The sequence below is a fragment of the Cupressus sempervirens genome, chromosome 5 (assembly GCF_028749045.1).
Source record: "Cupressus sempervirens isolate cs-2001-9-10 chromosome 5, ASM2874904v1, whole genome shotgun sequence".
Taxonomy (NCBI): Eukaryota; Viridiplantae; Streptophyta; class Pinopsida; order Cupressales; family Cupressaceae; genus Cupressus; species Cupressus sempervirens.
Genome location: NC_143122.1, coordinates 279,992,976 through 280,020,692, shown reverse-complemented (window position 1 = coordinate 280,020,692; position 27,717 = coordinate 279,992,976). Strand labels below are relative to the sequence as shown.

The window sequence follows — 27,717 nt, the reverse complement described above, 5'->3', positions numbered from 1 at the left end:
CTGTGCATGATCATACCTCCTCAAAAGTAGGAATGAACCCCATAAATATAGGAACTGTCTCCTAAAAACAAGGAACGTCTCCCAACTGATCAATAACCACCAGAACACCAAGTCCCCAACATTGAATAACCATACTGGGTCTCTATCCAACCCTGTCAGCGTACAAGACCCCATAATAAGCTGACTCACATGTCTTTGCTAGATTGAGCTAGAGTGGGGACATGACAGTCCTCCCCTCTCGGAGATGCTTGCCCACAAGCAATTGTAATGCTGGATGCTGTAAAATGCTCTCACCCTCCCAGGTGGCATCCTCTATGGGAAGATCTCTCCATCGAACCAAGTACTCTCGAATCACCCAGCTTCTCAACCGCCGTTCCCTCACCTCAAGAATCTCATCAGGGACCAAAATCAATTTACCTTCCTCATCCATAGGAGGTAACTTGGGTGAAACCGTAATATGCTGTCCAAGGGCCTTTTTCAGGCAAGATACATGAAATACATTATGAACTCTGTTGCCAGGTGGTAACTCAACCTCATATGCAACCTCTCCCACTCGCCTGAGTATCTTGTATGGACCATAAAAACGTGGTTTGAGCTTCTCAGCTCCCCCCCTTTTTAGGGTGCTCTGCCAATATGGTTGTAAGCGTAGAAAGACCATATCATCCACCTCAAATGCTCTCTCAATCCTGTGCCTGTTAGCGTACATCTTTTGTTTATTCTGGGCCTGTTGTAAATTCTCCCTAAGAGATCTCATGACATCTTGGTTTTCCTGTAACCAATCATGAGCCAAGGGTACTCTACTGTCACTAAATGCCAAATCAGTGAAGGATAATGCCTCGTATCCATAGAGAGCTCTGAAAGGCGTCATGCCAATGGACATATGATGCGTAGTATTATAACAATACTCGCCCAAATGCAACCAACGCACCCATGCTTTTTGCTATCCAGACACATAGTTACGCAAATATCCCTCAACCCACTTGTTGACTATTTCTGTCTGCCCATCAGTTTGAGGGTGGTAACTAGTACTAGGTGTCAACAAAGTACCTACTAGCCTGAAAAGTTCCTGCCAGAAGAAACTCATGAATCTGCTGTCCCTATCACTCACAATGGTCTTGGGAAGACCATGAAGTCTAAACACCTCTTTGAAGAATAGCTCAGCCACCTGAGATGCTGTAAAATCTAACGCAATCGGAAAGAAGTGGGCATACTTTGTTAGCCTATCCACAACAACGTAAATGCAATCTTTCCCTTGAACCCTAGGAAGACCTGTAATGAAATCCATTGAGATCCTCGTCCACTTCTGTTCCGGTATAGGTAATGGCTGCAATAATCCTGCTGGGTAGTTATGCTCCGACTTGTTCTGCTGACAAGTCATACACTCACGGACATGGCGTAAAACATCATCTTTGAGACCCTTCCAAGAGAATCTCTGACGAACCGCCCTGTAAGTCTTACCATATCCTGGGTGTCCTGCTATAGGAGTATCATGGAGAGCATGCAAAATTTGTTCCTTCAACTAAGAACTTGGAACAAGGTAAACCCTGCCTTTGTAGTAGATAATATCATCTACCACACTGTATCTATCATCTACTATCAACCCTTCCAAGATCTCACAAGCATACTAATCCTTGGAGTACTCAACTAAAAGTTGAGCCTTCCAATCCGCTGAAATCTCGCTCAATGAACATAGGGCAGCCAATGAAGGTTTCCTAGAGAGTGCATCAGCCACAGTATTATTCTTCCCCTTTATGAATTCGATGTCAAAGTCATAAGCCTGAATTTTGCTAACCCATTTTTGTTGTCGATCATTGAGCTCTGTTTGATTTAGGAAATACTTAAGACTGTTATGGTCTGTTCTCACCACAAATTTGCTGCCAAAAAGATACTGTCTGAACTTAGCTAACGCATGCATAATAGCCAACATTTCCTTATCATAGGTAGAGTACAACTTTTCATTGTTTTGCAGCTTCCTACTCTCATAGGCAGTGGGTTGTCTATTCTGCATCAACACTGCTCCTATACCCAAACCCGAAGCATCACACTCTTGGACAAATGTCTGCGAGAAATCAGGTAGTGCCAAAACGAGGCAAGTACTCATAACCTCCTTGAGTCTATCAAAGACCCCCTGTGCTTGTTCTGTCCATCTGAAAGCCCCTTTCTTAGTGAGATCTGTCAAAGGTGCTGCCAACTGCGAGAAACCCTTCACAAATCTTCTATAATAAGCACACAATCTAAGGAATCCTTGTAACTCAGTAATGTTTCGAGGAACAGGCCAATTCTGAATCGTTTGAATCTTCTCTTCATGCACCTTCACCCCCTCAGCACTGATCACATGACCCAAATATAACACCTCCCTCAATCCAAACTCACTTTTGGAGAGCTTAGCAAATAGAGACTGACTCTCCATTATGCTAAGTACCTCCTCGAGATGTCTGAGGTGGTCCTCCCAAGTACTGCTGTAAATCAATATGTCGTCAAAAAACACTAGAACCGATTTCCTCAACTGCTTGTTGAAGATATGATTCATATAGGACTGGAAAGTAGCTAGTGCATTGGTAAGGCCAAAAGGCATTACCAGAAACTCATAGTGCCCATAGTGACAACGGAAGGCAGTCTTGTGTACATCCTCTACCCGTACCCGTATCTGATGATAGCTTGAACAAAGATCAATCTTAGAAAAGTAGACAACCCCATGTAACTCATCTAACAACTCATCAATGCGCGGAATGGAATATCTGTTTTTTATTGTCTTCTTGTTCAAAGCTCTATAGTCTACACACATCTGTAGAGTCCCATCCTTCTTCTTAACCAGCACTATAGAAGAAGCAAAGGGGCTGGAACTAGGCCGAATGAAACCCATGTCCAATAGCTCATGAATAGTCTTCTCAATTTCATCCTTATAGGCTCTAGGATGATTGTATGGGGTAGTAATCACTGGCTTTGCTCCATCCTCCAACTCTATACCATGCTCAAACCCTCTATCTGGTGGTACTCCAGGAGGTATATCACCAAAACACTCTACCGTGATGACCCATCACTGACTGAATGTCCACATGAAATACACGGTCATCCTAAGATATGGGTGTTTTGGATTTAACCAAACAGTGTGTAGCCCAAAGCACATCATTATGCCTAAGGATGGTCTCCATCCTGTGAGAAGTCACCTCTCTAGGTCCACCATCTGACGCTGCCCTCAAAATCACCTTCTGCCCACCAGAAAGAAACTCTAATTGCATACGGTGGTGATCAATAATGTAATGCCCAATACCTTGTAACCACTGCATGCCCAAAACCACATCATAATCTTCTATGGGAAGCACATAGAAGTCATCAGTCAAAGTATAATCTCCCATCTGAATACTAAGTTGTGGAATCCGCTTGGTACAACCCAAGATAGCACCATCAGCTACCTTCACTCCAAAACCACCAAACTCCTCGTACTGTAAGCCACGCCTCTCAACTAATTTCTGATCAATAAAGTTATGTGTAGCACTTGTGTCTACCAAACTAGTGATCTGCTTACCCTTAAGTGTACCTTTCAACCGAAAGGCATGAAACTTAGGATAACTGGAGAGGGTAGCCATAGCTACTTTAGCTGATGCCACAGGCTCAGGGGTGTCTAACTCCAACTGTGTCTGAAACTGCTCAACATCCTCTGTATTATCCTCAATATCAGTATCAGGAACCTTTCCTTTACCCATACAATGGTGTCCTGGTTCCCATGGTTCTTTGCAGGAAAAACACAACTTTTTCCTCCTCAATTCATTCCTCGTCTCCTGATTCATCCAAGGAGTTTTAGATGAGGTCCCTCCTTTGTTCTGTGATGTATTGGCCTTTTGTGCAGGCCGTGAATCTCTAAATGGTTTCTTATCTGCTTGATAAGAAGTGGGAACAGTATCCAGTCTCAATGTCACATCAATAGCCTCCTTAAGAGTAGCTGGTTGGAAAGCATGTACCAACCCCTTTAGCCTGTCCTGCAAACCCTCAATGAACAACATCACACTACGTTTCTGGGGCATATTAGGTACCATAACTGCAATATGCTGGAACTCATTAATATAGGCTTCTGCATGACCAGTTTGTTTAAGGTGAGCCAACTCTCTGTAATAAAGTTCTGTATCCTTACGGTCAAACCGTGCAATGAGTCGCTTGGTGAACTCAGCATAGGAGTGAACTAAGGCATGATCCTGGGTGACCAATCCATGTTGCCACCAATCATAGGCAATCCCCTCTAAATGCAACACAGCAAATTGAATAGCCTTAAGCTCAGGCATGGGCCTTAATGAAAGATATATGTCTAGCTTGTGGACCCAAGCTCGTGCGCTAGTGTCTCCTGAGCCATTATATGGGGCCAATGTAATCTTCCCAGTAGCTCTGTTGAGGTCATAATTCTGCTGCTACTGTGGTAGTCTATTACCATGATCTCCCTTGAACCTGTTTGTATCTCTATGCTGTGCACAATACTGGGGAAGAGGGAAGACATCCCTAACCTCAGGAGGTAGAGCTCTCCACTCAGCTGTGGCAGCCAAAACTGACTCTTGAAACCCCACTTCTGGTGGTTCCACTTGTGCTGGCCGTTCACCTGGTATGAATTGGGGAAGCAATGGCCTATTTGTAGTAGGTGTATGATGGCGATGCCTCCTACTGGAATGAAGGGAGCTCCCAACTGAAGAATGGGATTGATGGCTGTGTTGACTACCAGCCACTGAAACTGATCTACCTTGCCTGCCTCTGTGTCCACCCATCTCCAAATGCTCCAAGGTATCCTGTAATCTGTCTAAAGCCTGAGCAATCCTGGGCTGATTAGTGAATAGGGTCCGCACCATCTCTCTTTCTTCTGCCTCTGTAGGCATGCCGTCGCCAGTAGTACCCTGTGCCTCACCCATAGTTGGTATCTGTGCGTCTTTGGTGGCCTTTGCTTGCCACTGGTTTCTCTTGTGCTCGTAGAACTTGTGTATTTCTCCACCAGGATGCATAGATTTGTATTCAATCCAACAACTAGTGACTACCCAAATGCCAACATGAATTATCAAAACTTTTTAGCCAGTACCCAGATGCTGAAATGAATTATCAAAACTTTTTATCCAATACCCAGATGCCAAAAACTGTTGTAACAATTTCTCACAAACCCTACAGGCTAGCAGGATGTAAGCTTTGATACCACTGAAAGATCCGTGATGGATCTCTGCCGCTAATCTGCGGTAGCTTTATTATATTTTTTCTTTTTTATTTTCTTTTTCCTGTTTATTTAAGTTTTCTTGCAGAACTAGACGGAAATGTAGAAGAGTTTGTTTGTTTTTGCGTTTTTGATGATTATTCAACATAGAAATGAGAAGGAGCAAATGATATGAAAAGAGTCTGAAAATAAATAACAATATGCAGCAAAATCAGAATTGATACAAATCGTACTAGGCAGATCTCTGAATTATAGAGCCAAATAAAGGATCCAGTACATTTTCCCTAACAATGACGCCAAACTGGCTGATGGAAAAGGACTGTGACCATGCAAACGTCTACTGCTGATTATCCGACTCTCTATATTTCAAAGTGCTGCAAATGGTGGCTACTACTGCAAGGCTCACTTTCCCATGTACCAATAATCGTGCCCAGCTAAACAATACTGTAGACCCAAGCTGAAACGGCGTCCTTCCCTGATAACAGCTGATACCACTGAAAATTCCAAGACCAAATACTACTGAGGGTTACGTCCCAACCAGTAAATACCTTGGGGTTTGCATCCCAAAATAAAATTGCCCAAGCAGAGCAAATTTGTAAACAAGTTTAAAATGCATAATATGAATGAGGAATGGCGCCTCGATCTCCTTATAACCCCTTCCAAAGAAAATCGAACCCTAAAGTGACTCCAAAAGGCGTTGGGTTACAAAAGTGATTTAAGTCTTATTTTAAAGTGGCAATGTTACTAAAAATAACCCTTTTTCTCCATAGACATAAATCCGTTCACTAAATCGCCCTGAGACCAAAGAGAAAGATTTAGAAAAGTTCAAGACCTTTCCAACGAGCTATTACACCAAGGGGTACGCATCCAAATGAGGTCAAAATTCCCCCTATTACTCCAAAATGGCTATTAACTTAGCCTTATTTAATTATTAAACGCTAACTTAGGAAATATTAAAAATATAACCCAAATAGCTACAAAATGCCCAACTAACATCACAAACCATAAAATCATCCTATCACCTGTCTGTGACTGAAGTCAGAAATCAAGGATCCATTAGCAGTCTCATCCCTCTGAAACTGAACCCAAAGAGCAAACTCATGGAAACCCAACCTTGTGCATGATCATACCTCCTCAAAAGTAGGAATGAACCCCAGAAATATAGGAACTGTCTCCTAAAAACAAGGAACGTCTCCCAACTGATCAATAACCACCAGAACACCAAGTCCCCAACACTGAATAACCATACTGGGTCTCTATCCAACCCTGTCAGCCTACAAGACCCCATAATAAGCTGACTCACATGTCTTTGCTAGACTGAGCTAGAGTGGGGACATGACATCTTGTTCTGGAATCCTTTTGCTGTTCATTACCTTGACGTCATATTGGAGGATCTTGACAAACTTCCCTAGATGAAAACATGTGTAGGGCATGTAAGGAATATTTATAAATACATATTTAATCACACTTGGGTCCTCATCTTCATATTATGATGAATTTCACAAATAAGAACGAGTCAGATCGTCCAGGGATTACCTTATTTGCATCCAATTTTATATATTGCAATCCTTACTTTAGCTCAAGGTTGGTTTTAATGTATGTTTGTAAGTGAGGAATTGACTAACATCATCATAGGCAAAGACCATTATAGGGATTGAGATGGCTGAGGGGATTTTTGAAGAGTATAGCTTTTGGTAACCGACCAAGGAGATTGTGTGGGTAATTTTCCATTACATATTTTCTCTCATTTCCTTTTCATTTTGTTATTTTGTTCACACTTATTTATGTTTATTGTTAAAATTAAAACTCTAAACTTAAACCTTAGCGTTTCAACTTTCACAATGGTTGTAGTTCATAGAGCCTTTTGTTGCTCTCCTACAAGTTGCTAGTTGAGGGGAGCTTGTAATGGGCTTAGATTTGGACAGGTTGAAGGAGGCCATTGGATATATTTATTCAAGGATTGAGGCTAAGTACAGTCCCTTATGGGAGATCATTGATCGATGATGGCACTATTTGCTTCACAAGCCTATACATGCAACTGCCTACTATCTTTATCCAATGTCCCAATTTTGCCCAAATTTCAATGCCTATGCAGAGGTGCTGAGTGCGCTATACAAAGTTGTAGAGAGAATGTCACTTGATTCATCAATTGGAGTACATGTAGTCCATGGGCTAGAGATGTTTATGAATGCACAAGGAGACTTCTTTGCACAAGAAGCATGCAAGCAAAATTGGACGCAACAAATGATGCTCGTTATAAATCTATTCAAGGCATAATTTGAAATTTAAGTCTTAAAATTTTTCAACTATGATTCTATTACCATTTTACATTGATAAACTCAAAGTTATAGAGTAGAATTGGTTTTTATTTTTTCTCATTTTAGATGCATGGTGGGAATGTTTGGTGCTAAGGAGCCAAATCTACAGAGTATTGTAGTTCTTATCTTGAGCCAAGCATATGTAGGGCTTTAGGATTTGAGCGCAATTGGAGCATGTTTGAGCATATACATTTCAAAAAATGCAACAAGTTGACGGTGAACAAGTTGAATGATCTTGTGTATGTTCATTACAACCTTCACCTCTATTATAGGCAGATCTTGGGCATTTACACGTTTGCTATCAGCTTAGAGGAGGTTGAACCATATGTAGAGTGGAACAATGAGGCTAATGATCTCGTCTTCAACAATGGAGACTTTGAATGGGTTGATTAGGTGAATCGAGAGATTAAGACAATATTGATGACCGAGGAGGCTAGAGCATGAAGAGACCCATTGAAGGACCTTGAGGATGATGTGGATGAGGATTTGGATGTCAACAAGGGTGAGCCGAAGATACAAACAAATATCATGGTTGCTACACCATCTTGGAGCCATCTTATGCACATATGTAGGTGGGTTGCAGGGTTGAGTGGTCATTGATATAGGCTCCTTTGAGCCTTAGACTTCGTGGCTCTAGCTTTTATTTTGATATTCTTTTTGAACCTTCGATGCCATGAATTTCATATTGCTTAAAGTAAATAAACAAATTAAATTAAATTAAATCCTTATGTTTTCATTTTGTTAAAATGTGGGCATGATGTAAACAAAAAAGTAATTGTTAGGTCTTGGTAGTGATATTTTGGGCACTGTAGGTTATTTGTCATGTATGCAATAAAGGGGGTTATGCCCACAATTTTTTCTTGAAAAATAAGAAACACAACTTTAGTTGGAAAAAGAAGGATCAAATGTTGATTCATAAGGATCCCTTTTTGGCCTTTGTGGAGGTTCAAAGCACTGACTGGTTCAAGGATGGATAATGCTTTTATGCCAACAAAAGGATGTATTAGTGATTTTATGTCTCCTACTTGTTTAAGAAGCTAAGATTCGGGGAGAGAGATCCTACTATTGTGATCAAACAAAGAGTTTTGAGTATTATTTAAAACCTCCTTGATTTCAGGCTGGTTGTTTTCTTGTGTTGTTTCTTTTCTTGTTTTGTCTATTGTTTGGTGTTCTACTAGGCTTTGCTTAATCATTCTCTTTGTACAAGGGATCAAGTCCCTTCTTACCTAATCAAAATCTATGCTTCGTGTGGGCTATCAATATCAAAAGAGCTCTTTAAACATGGCACACTTTGTGACTCATCCAATGTAAGCTTGACCAATCCCAGTTGTGCCTCCTCTTCATCAATTTGTTGAACATCTTTAGGATTGACATCCCTATATGTGGTTGGAGTTTGTTAATACTCCAGAGTTTGTCAATTTTGAAGTCTTAAGCACTATGAAGTGCAACAAGATTCTTTTCTCTCGAAGAGCTTGTTCCTCTTATTGACTGAATGAAGCCATATATAAACAAATTCTTTTTTGCAACAAGGAATTAATAATCATTGAGAGTAGGGGAATGACAAATTGCTTCAACTAGTGTGTTCTTTACATGAATTTCCACCATCCAATCTGTCCATTCCAACTAGTTTGTCCTTTCCATGTTCCCATCTCATTGCCATCATTACCATTTATTTTCTCCCTTACATTGCCATCATTAGCATTTATTTTTATTGTTGAAGGTGAAACGTCAAAGAAATGTTTCATAGCATGCTAGTGTTGTATTGTTGTGGTCTTGTGTGAGAGAAAACAGAAAAAACATAAACAAATTCCCCAAGTTTTATGAAAAAATGAAAAAGAAACAATGCAAAGTTGATTGTTAAGTGTTATATAGTATACAATCATAGTGTTAGGCCTACTGAATTGTTAGAAATTTTTTCCTTGCATTTGTATTATCAAATACTGTATGATTGCTGCTGAAATAAATAAATGTAAAGCAACAGTGATTGTCTTCAAGCTGCTGAGCTGATAACCTAGAATGAGAACCCACAGCTCGCTGTTGACAGATACAATAGTGAAAATAAAATATTATAAAGGTTTATGTTTTCTGTTTGAGGTATTTAGGGTTGGATAAAGGGGCATGGGAGGCCTTGTGAAACCCCCATAACATTTTTGAAAACGAATTTATTTGTAAACAAATAATTTTTGTCTTTTTTTGTTGTAAATGCAAATTTTATTTTCATTGGATATCCCTGGGTCAGTCAACAATTGCCTCAAATGTACCTGACCATTCTTGTGACATCCAAATAGCCCTTGCTGTATTAGGAACATCATGAACTGTTCTAGGAGCATTTTAAATTTCTAGAAAATTTGGGGAGAACAAATTAGATGTGGGATGGGGATGTGCTCCTGTAGAAAACAGTAGATTAGTAACTGACTGTAGCCGTATTGCATTGATAATGAATATGTCATGTTTTATTGAAATATGTACATTGTTGAGCATAGATAAACAACAAAAATGCATTGGATTCTGTTCTTTCTGACCTCAAAGTTTACATAGTCATTGATCCCATGGAATCATGGATTATAGTACATTTTGATGTTTCAAGTCTTACTGTTTATTTTGATCTGGTAACTGGTTTTAGGAGGTACCAAAATGAATTGATTTTTCTTTAGGACTTGGATTCTGTAAACTTTTGTTTTTTCACTGTATTTCACAGGCAGATGAGTACAAGGAATGCTTTTTAGGAATTTCTCCATCTCTTGCAATAGTAACCAATGTTGAATGGGAACATGTTGACTTTTATAAAGATGAGGTTAGATATTTCAATTCAGCAAGAATTTTGTTTAAATTTGCAGGAAAATGGTTTTCTTCTTTAGTTCTGTCTTTATGTTAATCCTTTCTTGGTTTTCCTACAGGCTTCTGTGAGGGATGTTTTTAGGAGGTTTATAATGCGAATCAAGCCTGGTGGGATATTGGTTGCTTGTGGTGATAGGTGAATAAACTGGCCATATGTATCTAATGCTGTACATTGTATGTGTTAGATGAAGGTGTATGGAAGTTGAGATGTTCTGCTTTGCCTAAATTGGAAAGCATAAATATCAAGTTATCAACAATGTGTTCATTTTCTAAGAGAATATAGGAAAATGCTGTAATGATGGAGGCATTTTACTTATTAGTTTCTAATAAGAAAGGTTTGAGTGAAAATGACATATATTCCTTTACTAAATTTTGTTGAAATGCCCACACAAGGCAGAAAACTCAATGAATTTTATGCTGTTTGCATAAATAGGATTAACTGTATTCTTTATCTTCAGATCAAATTTAATGAAACTATACCCTATATGAATATTCAAATGCTGCAACTTGAAAAATACTGCAGTAGACAGTTTGGAAACTAAATTAATGTGAATGTCGAGAATTTGTGCTGGAGACTAGAAGCTTGTTTTCTGTTTATGCAGTTTCACCCTTCCGATGTATTGTTTTTGGTTGATCAAATCATCTGACTGAGAGTTAGCCAAAATCATACAATTTAGTCATAATTTGGGTGATCCATGAAACTTTAACAAGTATTGTTATTGGGCTTGCAAGCGATAACAGCTTCTCAAATGAATTGTTAGACAATCTCTGAGTTTGGTCTACTTGAATTCTCATAGCATTTGGACTTCTACTCCCATATTATATAATAGTTGTAGAATATATTAATACAAATTGTTGCTTTATAGGCTTCATCTTTATTTGTTTAGATATTCATTTCAGTTCCAGGAACCTGGAATACACTATTCAATGACCGGGGTTGTTAGCTAGCAAAAAATCTTGATTTTCTTAAAAGTACAATCTTTCTTTGTTTATGCATTTCAAAAGTTCGATATTTTGACCTACATCATCACCACAGAATTCTAACATAAAAATGTTCTTAAGCTGCTCTGATTTCTATGTAGAAAATGTCTTCATTGTAATATTTTTGCATGTATGGCTCTTTTTATAATATTCAGTTCTATTAAAATATTAAAGCTAATGAAAATGAGGATTACCTTAATACTTGTGATTGCGACAAAATAAGTTTAGGAATATGGAATGGCAACATTAAAAAGCCTTTGACTTTGTAGTCCAGGATTGCGTTCAATACTAGGACCATTACAACCAAAAAAGTGGGCAACATGTGGGCTTACAAGTGAGAGTTCTGAATGGGTGCGCTTCAACGCTGGTTGTCGTATCATGACTTATGGACATGGGGAGAATAATGATTGGCGTGCGACTTCACTTACGCCCAATGCAAATGGTGGCACAGATTATGGAGTGGTAGGTTGTTTTGTTTCAGTTTTCTAGTTTTATCGTTTTAGGCTTTTGCAGAACTGAATTCTTATTGGTAATATTTAATTTTTACAGTTTCATCCAATGCCAACTTGTACGGATGTAGGAAAATTAAGTATTTGTTACACACAAAACATGCTAATATGTCATAACATGTCATCATTAAGTTATATAACTCATTAAGAGTTCTTGATGTACATAACATGGAATCATACAAAAACATAGAAGAATAGGTAGAACTGTTCTCATGATAAATGGAAGATTCAGTGTAAGGTACTTCCAATTGCTATTTGCAAGGATCCAAGAGGAATGACATCTGATCAGCAACATGGAAACAATGCTTATAAAACAATGTATTGGAGGAAGCATATGTTCCTGTAGAGCTTACAAGGGGATTCCCCTAAACTTAAAAAATACAATTTAGTAAGATCACTAGTTTACTTCACTAATATATTTAAGTGCTTGATATCTATGGTGAATCTCACGTTATGTTCTTCATACGATATTGTTAGCATTTATTTTGTTGTGGTTGATAATTACAAGCATAGTTGGAAAACTCAGTGAACTTGCCAAGACTTGCAAGTCCTGTGGCTGGTCTAGTTGACTCACCACAAATTCGTGAGTAAAGTCCCTGGCAAGTCCAAGTCAGGGACCCAAATTTTTAGGAAAGACCAAAAACAGACTTAAAACCCCATGTTTTTCTTGTTTTTTCTTTGTCAAGTCCTTGCTGAGTCCTAGCTAAGTTTTTTGCCAAATCCCAAGTTTGAGTCCTATTATGGGATTCTGAGTATGCGTTGATTCTGAGTTGTCAAACGATGATTACAAGAAACTGACATCTAAGACAAAAGTAGATGATGGACAATGTGTTCATTTTTAAGCTGTCATAATTAATCCATGGTGTTAGGGATCTGTCATAGAGCTGTAGCAAGATCACAATTTATAGCCTGAAATGGTGCTCAATTAATCATAGAACTTGTGAGTAATAATGTGTTCAATAAGAATTTGGGTTGATGAATTGTCCTAAGGAATATACATGCCAATTATGGATCAGCCATTGCCATGTTTTTGCAGGAGTCTTCCACTTCAGCAAACCGGCCTGAAGGTGTCAAGGGCTGAGTGTAGGGGAAGATGAGGGATGCGTGTGGGGGAAGAGCAGATCTTTTAGGTCAAAGGTGGGATGGAGGGTGTATGTAGTTGGATTCTTCTTATCATTAGGATTTTCCTATTAGTAAGGATATTCTTAAATCGTCTTAAGCAAATTGACTTTAAATTGTTGCTCGAGATTGGTTGTGATGGAAAATATCTTGGAATGAAAAGACGAATAAGTGATAAAGGTCTTTGAGATCATTAGTCATGTGGATTCTTGTGAAGCACTAAAATCCAACATTCCATGGGTGAATACAGAAACCTACATTATTACAAGGGCCATTCTCAAATATACTCTTGCCATCCACCTAGTTATACTGTGACAAAATCATCCTTTGGAAATTGGAACAAGTTGACTTCTTACAAATTCTATCACAAGTAACTACATTTACAATTATAGCATAAAAGTTCAAGGAAAAGACTCATACTCATTGGAAGTCTTCTTTAAGAGTTCAAAAAGCACTAAAAACAAGGGTTCCTAATTTAGCCATATTATATCATGATTTTAAGGATGTAGGTTTTTAAGGCTTGAAGATGTGCACCTAAGAGAAGACATGTTCGTGTTTGAAAGGCTACAATATATATAATTTCAAACATTCTCTAAACCTCCTCGGTATCTGCTTCATTCTTAAAATTGAATGGGTACAATACACATAAATTTAGACATTTGCTACCTCCCCGGTATCTACTTCATTCTTAAAATTGAATGGCTACAATACAAATAAATTTAGACATTTGCTACATCTCCTTGATATCTACTTCGTTCTAGAACCCTTTTAAGTTCCTTAATTTATTGCTGGACGAGTTATTGCAATAAATCTATCTTTTCTTTCTTGCTAATAGTTTGAATTATATCATAGTTCCACAAATTTTCCTGACAAGGGGACAAGTTTCTAGGCCCAAGGGCCTAAGTTTGGGGATGGTCAGGGGATAATCATTGTGGCGGGGGGGGGGGGGGGTGGTTGGGGCGAGGGGAGAAGTGGGGGAGCACAAATACATCTATTACATGAAAATTTAATTATAAAAAATGCGTAGTGAATAAGTACAAGAAATGTAAATGAAATTTTGGCATACTATGTACAGTTTGAACTAATAAACAATAAAAACATGTTAGTCTTTTCTTTAACAATAACATTAGTGGGTGAAGGCTTGGGGTCAAGGGGCAGTGCCTCTTGTGGGGATTTTGGGTAGATCCCACAATAGGATCAAGGGGTACTACTCCTTGTGGGGATCTAGGGGTAGAGCCTCCAACAAGGTCAAGGAGCAACCCTCCTTGTGGGGGTTGAGGATAGAGCCCCTAGTGGGGTCTAGGGAAATTTGTCCTTGACCATGGTGGCACCATCTTGGAGGCCAACACTAGTTGTACAACAAGAGAGCCAAAAAATGGGTACATCATAGTGGTGACTGCCAAAGACTTAATAGTGCCAAAGTGTAATGTAATGTGAAGTTAATTGTATGAAGAAATAGTTATTTAATATATTGGCGCTTTCATAACATATTTTAGTAGAGATATGATTAAACTTTTTTCCCTATCATAAGAGCGAAATAGATGAATTGACTCATTGACAAACTTTGATTTTTTGTGTTATACAAGACACTTATCATGAGAAGACTTGAGCAAAGCTTATATTTTGTATTTTAATATTTATCTTAATGGTTTGCATTTGACTTGAGATTTAGTTCAGTGGTTGTAGTTGAAGTATTGTGCAAACTTCTTGTTTCTTTATGGTGCACTATAGTTATCTTCATTGAATTGTGAACTGAGGCACCACATAAAATACTTTTGACCTGGAGCAATGAACTATTAAGGTCACAAATTGGGGACTTTATCACAAATTATCAATGTCAAGGCTCAAACCTGCAAATTCATTGAATCAACGAAAGCACAAAATCACAATCATAATGGCCCAAGGGGATTTATGTCATATCCCCTTTTGTAATAAGTTTAAAAAATAAACAATAATAATTAAATTAAAAATACAAAAGAATAATATTAAAAATAATCAAATATTAGTTAAGTTAAACAAAAGGTCAATGGCATGAATGGAAAAGTCTTGTCTCCCTCAAATGAGAGGTACAAAGGGAGAGCTGAGAATGCCATTTGAGAAAAGAGTGAATGAGGAAAGAAAGAGTGGAGCATAAGAATTAAGGAGGTATTAAGGGAAAGGAAAGGGAAGAAATTAGGGAAGAGACTTTCAAAAGGTGAAGGGTTGTGACTCTTCAAAAGGTTTATGATTGGGAAGGGTTGTGACCCTTTGAAAGAGGATCAACTATAAATGGTCATAACTCTTGGTAAATGGAATACATGGCAAAGAGGTGTGATCTCTCCCTCACATGGGAATATATAAAGGAGAAAAAGTATCAAACAAAATGTGGGGAAAAAAGAGTAGAGGAGGTCTAATGCAAATTTACAGAAAAAATATAAGGAGGGATCTGAAATAAGACTTGAGAAGGAAGAATAAAATAAAAATAGGATATACGGATATGTGCCGAATTGAAAATAAGTAAAGACAAATTTGATTATTGAATAAGGAGTGAAAGGGGCAATAGTTGTTTCAAATAGATGTATCTTTTCATAACCAAAGGGTGTGACCCTTTCATAAGGCCATTAACAAATTAAAGTATGACTTCGTACACCCAAAGGAGATCTTAAGGTGGAGAATGTTTCATTTGAAGAAAAAATCTAAGAGGGAGAACAGCGGGGAGTATAATATATTATTTTCAAAGGCAATAACGGAAAGTAGTAATAATAACTCGCAAGACAGGTAATTCCTTTGGTGGAATGAAACATGCTACATCATACTAAGGCAAGGATAAGTCCTGTGGTGGAATGGGCCATGCTACATCATACAAAGGAAAGATTCCTGCTGTGGAATGATCAAATGAATAGGATTCTGCCAATTATGCTCCCCATTCATCATCGTATGAGCACTTCACCCCGTACGTAGCATACAATACCCCTCCGAAGAGTCTCTTGTTGCATTTTAGTGAGCCCATGCATACAAAGGAAAAGGAATGAGGCCTATGGTGGAATGGGCATGAGCTGCAACATACAAAGGCAAGGGAATAAGGCTTGTAGTGGAATGGGCATGAGCTACATCCTACAAAGGCACTATTTGTGAAGGATAGTCTATATGGAAGAATTATTGCAAGAATACATAACCATATAGGCAGATTATATTTACAATAACAATATAGTCACTTTTATATATTTGTTCTATATTTGGTGATTGCAGGACTTGAGTCAGTGTTACTTTGTCAAAAGACATTTTAAGTGATGAAGTTATATCTCTAACCATCTTATAATTCTCATTTTAATGGAATTTGTGATTCTAGGGCAATCTCAAAAAGGGGACATTACAGTTTGAACCTTGGTGTTCACAACACCACCACCACGACTTAACCAACACATTGTGTATGAACCTCTATTTTGATTTTATTATTTTTATTTAATATTAAATCCTATTTCAAAAAGGGAACATTACATGCAAGTCTCCAAAAATGTGTCAAAAAGATATTCTAGTAGTTGTCATGGGCACTTCCAAGGTATTTTTGCAGGATATTCAGGTTTGGAAGATAATCTAGTTTGTTTTTTCCCCCAAATATAACAATGGAGCTTTCCTAGTAACTACTGACATGGATTTTCCTTGTCACATGGCAGTCTGGTTTTCTTTTCTGTACAATTAGTGTTTCTTCTAAACATCATATCTGTATATCAGATATCATCAAATTCAGTCCAAAAATTGACTGTTGAATGCATGGAATACTTTATCTCACCATTCAAGCTTTAGAATTCTGTTAGAAGTTTAATATATAACTTCGTAATTGTATACACATACTAACAAATCATGTTTTCATTTTATACTTGACTGAAAGTTTACCTAGATCTTTGATGATTTCCAGTGTTAATTATATTGTTTGTAGTTATATGCAGGAATGCCCATGGCAAAAGTAAGCTTAAAATTACCAGGAGCTCATAACGTTATGAATTCTCTGGCGGTATGTAGTTTTGTTCCTCTAGTTAACTGCACATATAAACTGAATGAATTGATTTAGTTACTTTTCACAAGAAAAAAATTATGACGTGTTTCTTGATGCACAAAGTTGTGTAAATATTTCAACTTATGAATATATCATTGTTTTGATTATGATTGGACTACAGATTCAATAGATATTTTGCATTTCTTGTCACATTCTCTTTTGGAAACACAAATGAGTAAATATATTATTGAGAATTTCGATTTACACAAAGGGTCAGTTTGGTTCATGGAATTAGACTGGAATTGGCTTTTGCAAAAACTGGATTTGGAAAATTTGGCGTTTGTGTCAAAATAGCAAAATGGAATTAGAATTTCGGAATTCTAATTTTGCCTCAAAATCAGGTTTCGACACTTCCTCAAAATACTTGGAATTGAAAATCAAAACCTGGTTACACTTTTTTGAGTGTAAAAAATCACATTTTATTAATTTTTTGTGTCGATCTATGAGATCGAGCGGACTCTCAAGCCTGGTGGCATTGCTGTCGTCCATATTTCTGCCCATAGAAGGGGAGATAAGTACTCTGTGAATGATCTCTTCAGTCCTTATCCTTTCATTGTTCTGTTTAGAAATCCTCTCACACCATGTTTTATGATTGTTTGTGTTCGATTGTGTTAGCAAAGCGACTGCTAACAAAAATGAGCAATTGCGAATGAAAATGATAAAGAAAGAAAGAAAGCCATGTGCTTCAGATTTATGAGCTGTGTACCAAAATGGCAAAATAAAAATATAGCATGGAAAGATCATAGTAAACCACAATGACGAGATTCATCTCACAATCAATCTTCTTTGTTAGTTGAAGTATTATAAATCTCTCAAACGGTACCATAAAATCCTCACGCCACGACAAAAACCTATAGAAAATTTTAAGTGATTTACTGTACTAAAATTCAAAATCTGATTCAGAGCAGCTTAAACCGATCTCAATGCAAGAATTTGGTATTCAAGATTGCTCTACTGAAATCATTTTCAGCCATCTTTTTATTGATCCTTTTTCAGAAAGATCTATGTCAATGTTCCTTTCAGACGGAGCTGAAAATGTTGGGTGAATGTATGCCTGCAATATTGTGGAAAGGTTTTACTTATTTCAGCAACTCAGATTTCTTTACTTGAGCGAGCCAAGCATGATCTTCTGCAAGAAATGTGAGATGGGAGAGGTTTTTTTCACCATGAAAATGCCCAAAATCTACAGATTTATACGTGAACTTCGTAGGATGAGTCATTTCTAAGCTTGTGAGATTTTACCTTCCATCTTCTGTTCTGAAGGAAAAATGATCTTTCTATTCATCTTCCAAATGAACCAAACGGTCCTACTAAAATTTCAAAAATCATTTTAAAGATTTGCAAATTCTTGATCTAGAAATCTCGATTTTTGCAATTCCAAGACCCTTAAGGTTGGTGTAATTGCCTAAAATTTGTGTAGTTTGAACCAATTGCTCTAAAAGCTTAATTGGTTGTTAAAACCTAAGCAAAATCATCAAAATGAGTCAATCTTAAGCATGGTTGTGTAATTGACCCAAGTCATGTGAATTGCATGATTTATCGAACATCCAAGGATCAACAATTGAGAAGCAAAGAACATTAATTGATTAATTCTATCAAGAGATAAAAACCTACTAGCTAGGGAAATTAATTAAAGTGAATTAAATAATTATCCTATATTTTGTAACAACCGGATTACTCGGGTCTAAATTAACATCTAACATAAGCATTGAATACAGTTAACTTCGATTTCATAAGAAGGCAGTTACATCATTCATGTTCATGTGAAGAAGATTTACTGTTAAAGTCAGTTAAACAAAAATTTCATAACTAAATACTTGAAATACCTTTTAATGAAATTACTTCAAAAATTGAAATCACATACCTCGGAAAACTGAGACTGAAAATCATCTAAGTATGCTTCTACAATCACCGAGGTTAGTCCACAAATACACTATAACAATTTCTCAAATCGACTGCTATCTCAAAAATCATTTGATGAATACCACTTTAACTTAAATTACGGCATCGTATATCATCTTACCAATTAGGGCATCAATTACCATCGGTTTATCTAGGGAATTTGATACCGCTTACCACTTAGGGCTTCTGCGACCACGGATTCAATTTAGGTCTTCCGCAACCACGGATTCAACTAGGGCTTTCAATACCACGGATTCAATTAGGGCTTCCAATACCATTGAATCAGTTAAGGCTCCAGCTGTCACACAAACAATTAGGGCTTCGGATTTCTTTTCCTTCTGATTGCTTATCTATGACAATTTCTCAAGATTAGATAAATTCTTATATTCAATATTTATATGAAAGTAAAAATGATGATAACAATGAGATACTTCAATTTAATCTTTACTTTCTCATAAACAAAAATGATATTACCTATTTCCGATAAACAATAGAATGCATGACTTATCTTTGTTTGTCGCATATCCGACGTCTTGAGAGAGGTGAAACATTGTCAGGGGCTTAACCACCCAACCTCGGACCACAATATATATATCCCCACATGATCTCTAATGAGAAAGGCCCTCCCTACCCGGAATTGACAGGGCACACCATTCCATCCACTGGGCTTCCTAGTAATTAACTCACCGTACAACTTGGCAGTAGGAGATCACCATAACAGGAATTTGCATGAGCTATTAATTCATGATAAAAGATAAATAATGAAATGTCCTAACTGATATTGGTTCATATTATTGATGATTCCTTTCTCACACCTCATCACCCCTCTTTTGGCTACACAGTTGGGTGAGTCCCAGGTACCCGGAATTCTTAGAGTAGAAAGCTCTATCATTTATTCAAGAAGTTTACATACAATCATCATTTCACATTCTGTGATTATATTCTTTAAAGATCATAAAATTGACATCATTATTCACAACAAACTTCATGAGTGGTACATGCATGAGCTTATCCATTGTTTATATTATTATTTTAATATCCTTCATGTTTGCAATTATATCTACACTTCAGCATTCTCAGGCCATCAAGCCAGTGATTCCTTGGTGCCTTCAGATTATTTTCACATGGATACTTTACACCTTCTATACCCTATACTGGCATTTATGCCGGGTGAAATCCTTGGTGTACTATTTTTCAGTATCTCATTACCCATTCTTTGTAATATATCAAAATGCATTTGATTACCATAAGAAATAATAACATTCTGGCCATTGATCTTACGTGAATAAGAGAAATCTCATATTTGGATGTGTATTTGAATAAAGGAAACACTAGACTTATGTATAAATCAGAATAACACCAAGGGAAATTGAATGTTCTACAAGATATTTGACAGACTTGAGCATTAGTTATTGACAGACTATCACAAGGTAAAACAATTGCTTGCAAAGGTCACAACAGATTTTTTTAAAGAACACAATAAACTTGAAGAGATTATGATTGGCTTTTATCATTGTATTATATCGCAACTAAGGAAGTGGCAAACTTTTAAATGGAATACGATATGCATCAAGCATAGATTGATGTCTTATATCACACAGGAAGAACGACACACTTTGCAGAGTAAAAACAAAGAACTTACATACAGCTCGGGTCTTATGGCCGACTCAGAATTCATAATAGCAATGGAAAGTAACACAAGTTTTAAAGGTAGACTCTTACGTGACTTTTTGCCACTAATGCCTGAGAAGTGTTTATGTCTGATAATCCTGCCTCTCTTGCTTAGAGACCCACGGTAGATGAAATTGGGTGGCTGTAAAATAAAAGACTGGCCTTGAACTCTCTTACAGCAGGTAGAGAGACTTGATCCTTGCTTGGCTGTGGATAGGGAGATGCAAGTGCAGTAGGAAAAGAATGAGATCATTATCTAAAACTAAGTTTGCAGTTTCCTTCTTATGTTGGAAGCCGTGAGTCCCCAATCCGTCTGAATAAAAATGATGAAAAGAATGAGTCTGAGCACTCGGAAAGCTTCTAATATAAAGATGATCTTGGCTAATCGACTTCCAGCAGTTACAAGAAATCATCCGAAAGCCTATCAAATCAAATCAAATTTTTAAAAGAAATAAAGTTGAAAAATAAATATACAATTCAAATTGTCAACAATTAAATCAATCTCCATGCCAAGTGCTATCATTAAAAAGAAAAGAATATTTAATCGGAAGGAATAGAGTTAGAAAGTTATAATTCAAGAATTATAATAATTGAAATGTTATTATAATTCGAACGTTATTAAAATCTTATATGTATAAGCAACATTACTTATTAAATTATAATGGTGCCAAATCATTATTATATTTAAATGATCTTTTATAAACAATTATTAAAAATACTACAACAAAAGATAATTTAAAATCCTTTAATATACGTTTAATATTTATACCAATTATTTTAATTAAATTATTAAATAACTCATGCAAGTCCCGTAGATGTATTCTGGCTAGGTCCTTTACTCGTCTACCCAGTGATGGTGATGCTTTGCCTAATTCTTTTCTGACAATGCTTCCACCCCTTCGGCATGCTACTTGCAAGAATTTTCTCTGTAATTTAAATTACAAATTATATAATCATAAATAATCATAACAGTTAACCTTTCATCCTAATTTCATGGATTGGCGATTAACGATCAACTAACATGTCATCTACACTTGAAATCATAACGACCAACTTATCATTTCGCTAGATTATATCAAATTAAACTGTCAACTGACTTCATGCGAACCTCCATGGCTATATTTCAAACTAGGTCAAAAATTGGGATGTAACATATTCCATGTCACACATAAAAGGACAAATAACTTGGATTCAACCAATGAGCTTCGAGTACAAAGATCACTCAATGTCTCAATCATAACCATCCATTCTGAACACATCTCAACCATCCAATTTGAATTCAAACATTTCCCTCCAATTTGAAATCTATAATCAAACACCTGATCAAGGCATTATTCATCTGGATTATTCATATAGGGATCGTTGCCAATTTGAGTTTTAGACTTGCATTCATAGGTTTCTGTTGACGATCTCAGCTCAATTGTCTCTAGATCAGTCATGCTTATGTCAAATTTAATTGTTTAGATCAGAATTGCGTTCTATTTGCATCAGATTTTACAACATTTAGATCATCATCTTATCTTGAATCTATCATCTTTGCATCAATCTTAGGATCGTTAACATCATTTAGCTCATCCTCATCCTAGAACATCAAATTCATTTCATAATTAGGTGTGTTTGAATAGTTGAATCTTCCATTTTGTGCTTGTCAATTCCATTAGATCATAATTGCATTCTGAGAGAAAAATTAAATCTGATTATATTGTCACAGTTAGGAAGCAATGAGTCACTTTTCATTGGTTTTCTTTTATCATCTTTGATTTCATGTACTAACCAATGAATTTAATGTCTCATTGAAGTGTTTGTATTGCAGGAATACAAGCATAATTTCACACACACAGTCGGGCTTAGCTGTATACTCTTCATTGCCCCACACATAAAATTAGATTTGATGAAATACAGTTAAGTAAAACAATAACACTATCAGACATCATCACAATTGCTACTTGTGATTAACATATTAAAATTGCTTCCAACTCCATAATAGTAGATATTATCACAAAAGAACCAGATACCTTAAAACTTAACCACTTAAAGAGTCATAAACAGTCCCATGAGTGTATATTCAGTCTGCTGGCTTGCTTTTATAAGGAGTACTACTGGCCATCTGTTGAAGAATATCTTCAAACTCAGATGACAGCCTGCTATATGGCCCAAGGCGAGCTTCTTTCTGTGATTAGAAAGAGTCTTAATTGAGAATGGGCTAATAAAATGTGGTTTTCATGTCCCCCTTTTGCTTTGTTTTTTTATTTGACAATGAGGAAACCATCAGACATCTGTTTTTCCAATGCCCATTGATGGTTGTTTATCCTTGTATGGATCAATGTTCAGTTATTTGAACAGCTTATTAGAGTATGGCAAAGCCATCTATGTAAGGGTTAGTGTCTCTGTTATTTTTTGAACCAGAATATGTATAATAGAACAATGAGCTGAAACTTAAACACAGAAACAACAGGAGCACAAAATCTTATCCTGGGAAAACCCTCCAATTGAGGGTGTACAAACCAGCCAATTGAGGGTGTACAACGATGCCTTTATTGAGATCTCAAAACAAGTACAAAATTTCTTGCTTGCAATTGAAGTCTCCAACAGTCAATCAATAAGCATGATTTGTTTTGTTTTTCCTTTAGATATCTCAGTTTCTAATATACTAAACTGGACACAAATAAAAGTAATTCCCAGAAAATTATAATGATTTGTAGACAGATTGAATTCACAATAATCGCATATCTCTTCAATACTTCTTTTGAGACTTTCTCATATGCATACAATAGTATCACTAAATCTTGGCACACAACCGCACAATCAACTCCTAATACACAAACACACAAACAACTCTCAATAGTTCTCGATGCACATTAACAAAAAGCCTAGGATGTCGCCGGACCAGCTCCGGGTACGAACTAGTCTGTAAGAACCCCATTCAGTCCCTAACTGCTGTAGGTGTTTGCTACACTTCTGTTGTTTGAAAGTTTATTATTTTTTTGATTTTCAAAGGTTTTAGAACAATTATGCAATAATCTGACTTCTGAAACAATGTTATCAACCATTGCAACTTCTATTTATTTTTTCCAAATGAAATACATATAAGCATCTAGACAATCCTTTATTGGAAAAATGAGCACAAAAGTGACTATGAAATGCATACAAAAAACCCTGGAGAAGTACTCCAGCTGCTGAAGAAAATGATTTCTTCCAACTCTGCAATGTCTGAAATGATGCCACCTCCTCCTTCAAGCCCTCAACCTGCAAACACGCACCGCATATAATTTTTTTGATTTTTTTCTTGCACAATTCACAGGCCTTGAGGATTTGTGCCAATGAAAGTCTGTAGTCTGCAATTTCTCATTTGTGGCTGCAAATTAGAACGATAACCAACAATTGTAACTTATTCCTCCTTATTCTGCAATAATAATACTGTCTCCTTTCTTCCCTACTGCTGAAAATCAATACTGTTGAAGCACAAACAGAGTCTCTGGATTAAACTCTTAGATATTCCAAATTCACAAGATATTTCACCAGCTCAAATGGAGACACATAGAAGAACTACGTTCTCCAATGGTAAAGCTGTAAACCCTTCTCATAGCTCAAAATCATCAATAATCAATTTTGTAGATAAGAATGTATGCCTTTCTTCTTCTTAGACAAGCATAAATAAGCTTTCCAACCCTAAATCAACTTCTTAGAAAGCTGCGATTTCTCTCTTTAATACATTAATAAATATAATAACTAAATAAATTTAATGATTTAGACTTGGGAAATATCATTTAATATTTCTCCTCCACTTAATACATTCATTTGGCCCCATTTCATGATACTTAGACCCATCACTTAAGTGATCTAACATAAAATCAATTTACAACTTAATATCAAATTCTTTGCCTTTTAATAAATATATAACCACTGAAAACTGAATAACTCCCTCAATATTGTGAATCTGGCGTAGTTGTCTGAAATGGAGTTGGCATAAAATTTTTCCATGTGACCAAATCATTTTCTAAAAATAGTCGGGGTCCATCTATGACTCGAAAATTGCTAAAAATAGCAAAACTAAAAAGTTTGAGTATGAGTCCTCTTTCCATACCAAATTGAAGGCATTGAGCTTTGCAAAAGTTGAACCATCAGAAAGAGATATCTCCCTTGTGCACGAATTGACCCTCTATCCGTCTCTACTAGCTTACGAGGGTCCACTGATAGGCTAATCAACAGCTATAATGATGTCTCTAGCTAGAAGGGGACATCATGTGGTCCACTGTTTTGGTTCGGTCCGCTTGTGGGTCTAGCCTACATGGGGTGGTTCGAATCAAACCACACTTAGTTTTGACCCAGGCGGACCAAGGTGAAAAACATGGAACCACCAACAAACTTGGTCCCGTAGATGGTCAAAGTCAGTGGCCAAGTTGTTTTTTTTTGCAAATTTAATTTTTTTCTAACATTTATTGTTAGGGTTCGAATATGTCGAGGAATGGAAAAATAACTCTCGATGCCTTTGTACAATAATAAATTTGGGTTTTGGTTTCACTAGGTGTTGACCCTTGATGCCATCTTAGGGGCGTTGCCCCCAAACCCTTGTTGAAAAATCTAGGGGGAAATTGCACTAATTAAAGTTGGGCAAATTTAACCTTCGAGTCTGATTAGGCTCCATATAACATCCACAACCCTAGAAATTGAATTCTAAATGCTTATGTTGGCTTCCACTACTCAGCTTGTAGTTTATGAATTTGAAGATTTTGACACCAATAATGTTATTTGTAATGTCCCCAATTTTTAATAAAATATTTTAATTAGGTTAATTAATTAAATGGTCCTAAAAATTAAATAATATCGCAAGGACTAATTTAATTAATAAAGGGAACCAATTTTTATTACTTATCCCTAGGTGTTTGTTGTTTCAAAATTCTTTTGTAAACCCTCGGGAGTTTTCCCCGAAGGGGTATTTATGACCAACGTGTAGGATGTTTTTGATATGCGATTTGGATAATTTTTATTATACTGTGAACTCCTGTTGGAGTTCAGTATTGTTTGCCATTTCGAAAGTGCAATGCGTTCTCTTCTTGGCTATCACGATTTTGGTGGGATTTCCTCACCCTATTGTCCTTTGTATTACTTTGCTCGGATCTGGCAAATCGGAGCGCCATTGTTGTCTATAGATATTATTGTTTCTTGAATCAATATAGTTTGTATATGTTCAACATACATCTTTTGCATTCTGACAAATTTGCAAATATAATCGTTAGGGACGTTGGTCTCCTCTTGAGGCGGGCACTCTTAAAATCAACATTGATGGTTCTTCTCGGGGAAATCCTGGTCCAGTTGGTATTGGGGGAGTTGGGCATGATAGTTCTGGTGATATCCAGTTTTTGTTTTCTATATACAAGGGTTACCATACTAATAACCTCATGGAAGCCCTGGCTATCTTGGTTGCAGTGGAACAGTGTTGTCTACGTGGCTGGAAAAGAATAATCTGTGAGACTGACTCGCAAGTGGTTGTGAACTTATTGTATAATAGGAACCTTGTGCATGTGGATTGGCATTTGGCTCTGGTTATTCAGCAGATCATTTAGTTATGCAATTCTCTGGATTCTGTGTCCTTTATGCATATCCCTCGTGAGTGGAATGGTGTGGCTGATTGTCTGGCTAAATGGGCCTCTGAGCAAGGGCCGGCTTGGAACATTCTTGATCCTAGGATGCTTCCCCTTGATTTATCTCAGATGCTGGATCAGCTTGTGGACCAGGATAAAGCTATGTAGTTCTCTTTGTTTCTTGTGTTGTTCAGCTCTCTTTGATATTCAATAAAATGTTTACCCCTCTTTTAGTGAGACAAATTTGCAAATATGTAATAGTTTCTTTGGTTTATAAATAATTGCATGGTCACATTGGACGGATCTTGACGACTTTTACTCTTTTGTTTGTACCAACTTATACTTCCATACAACCCTTGGAAATTACAATCCATCCTCCTACTTTACTGTACGTCCTCGTTTACAGTCCATCCTTGTACTTTACAGTCCATTCCTCCTTTACAGTCCATCTTCTTGCTTTACTGTAAGTTCTTTTGCTTTACAACCCTTTCTCCTTTACTGTACGTCCTCCTGGTTACAATCCATCCTCTTGCTTTATAGTGCATGCTTTTGCCTTATAGTATATCCTTCTGGTTTATAGTCCATCCTCTTGCTTACTGTATGTTTTTTCTACCCTCACTTCCATCCATATGGTCTAGAATATCACCATTGTATGCTTCTCTACCCTTAAGTGTATGAACATTTTCTACCCATACAAGCATTTGCCTTTGCCATATGGTCATCTTCTCCTACCTGTATGGACACTACCCCTCCAGTCCATACACTCCACTTCTAGAGCCCACCTTGTACATTACTAGTTTCCAATCATAGGAGGACATATTTTTTGTATACTTGTTTGGGAACATTATAGTGGTATTAGAGTTGGTGATTTTGCTAGCCTGTTGGAACAATTGAGAGTTTGCACTTGGATCACACTATGCCACCCAACGATGCCATATGGTCTCTATCTCATATTTCTATAGATTGGAAGGCACATCTATTGGTTGAATGCTCCAAGAATACTTTTTAATGCCAATTGTTGGATGGTCAAGTGGAGGATGACAAATACAAGGCGGTTGGAGACATCATTTACCACAAAGACAAAATCTATTTGGTACCCTGAGTCCAACATGAAGGAAAGGATTCTGGAGGGAGATACTTGCACAAATATCGTCGAACCAACACCAAAAGATCAACCTGATGGAAATATGGGTTCTACTAGCGACCCTCCGAATAAGTAGACTCTTCTAGTAGTTGTTCAACTTTGTTGTGATGTGGACTCGATCAAGGATTATTTGTAGGAGAAATATATATAGAGTTGGTTGAATATGGAGTTTATGTCACTAAGAAGTTATTGAAAGGTGACGATCTTACAATAACTTAATTTTCTATTATGATGGATATCTTATGATGTCTATGCAGATCATAATAGATTATACTTTGCATGGTGGATGTTTATATGGTAAGCATTATGAGAATGTGTGTGCACATACCTTAAAACATTTTTTTGAGTACACAGTCAATGTTATGCATATTGATTTTCTAGAAGGCCATGATACAGAGTACTTGGTGAATATCACGTGTCTTGATGTTCTAGAAGGCCATT

General features: G+C 36.9%; 1 protein-coding gene across 9 annotated transcripts in view; it reads left to right on the top strand.

Moving 5' to 3' along the window:
• Positions 1-27,717, top strand: part of LOC149555669 (uncharacterized) — a 247,924-nt gene that overhangs the window by 124,061 nt on the left and 96,146 nt on the right. For all 9 annotated transcript variants that reach the window (XR_016364536.1, XR_016364538.1, XR_016364535.1 and 6 more), the window contains 4 exons: positions 10,196-10,291; positions 10,395-10,471; positions 11,586-11,778; positions 16,861-16,935. Coding sequence is in view for 3 of the 9 variants with exons in the window: in XM_089829794.1 (XP_089685920.1) it covers positions 10,196-10,291; positions 10,395-10,471; positions 11,586-11,778; positions 16,861-16,935 (441 nt within the window). In the remaining 6 variants the exon portion in view is untranslated. The remainder of the gene's footprint in view (positions 1-10,195; positions 10,292-10,394; positions 10,472-11,585; positions 11,779-16,860; positions 16,936-27,717) is intronic.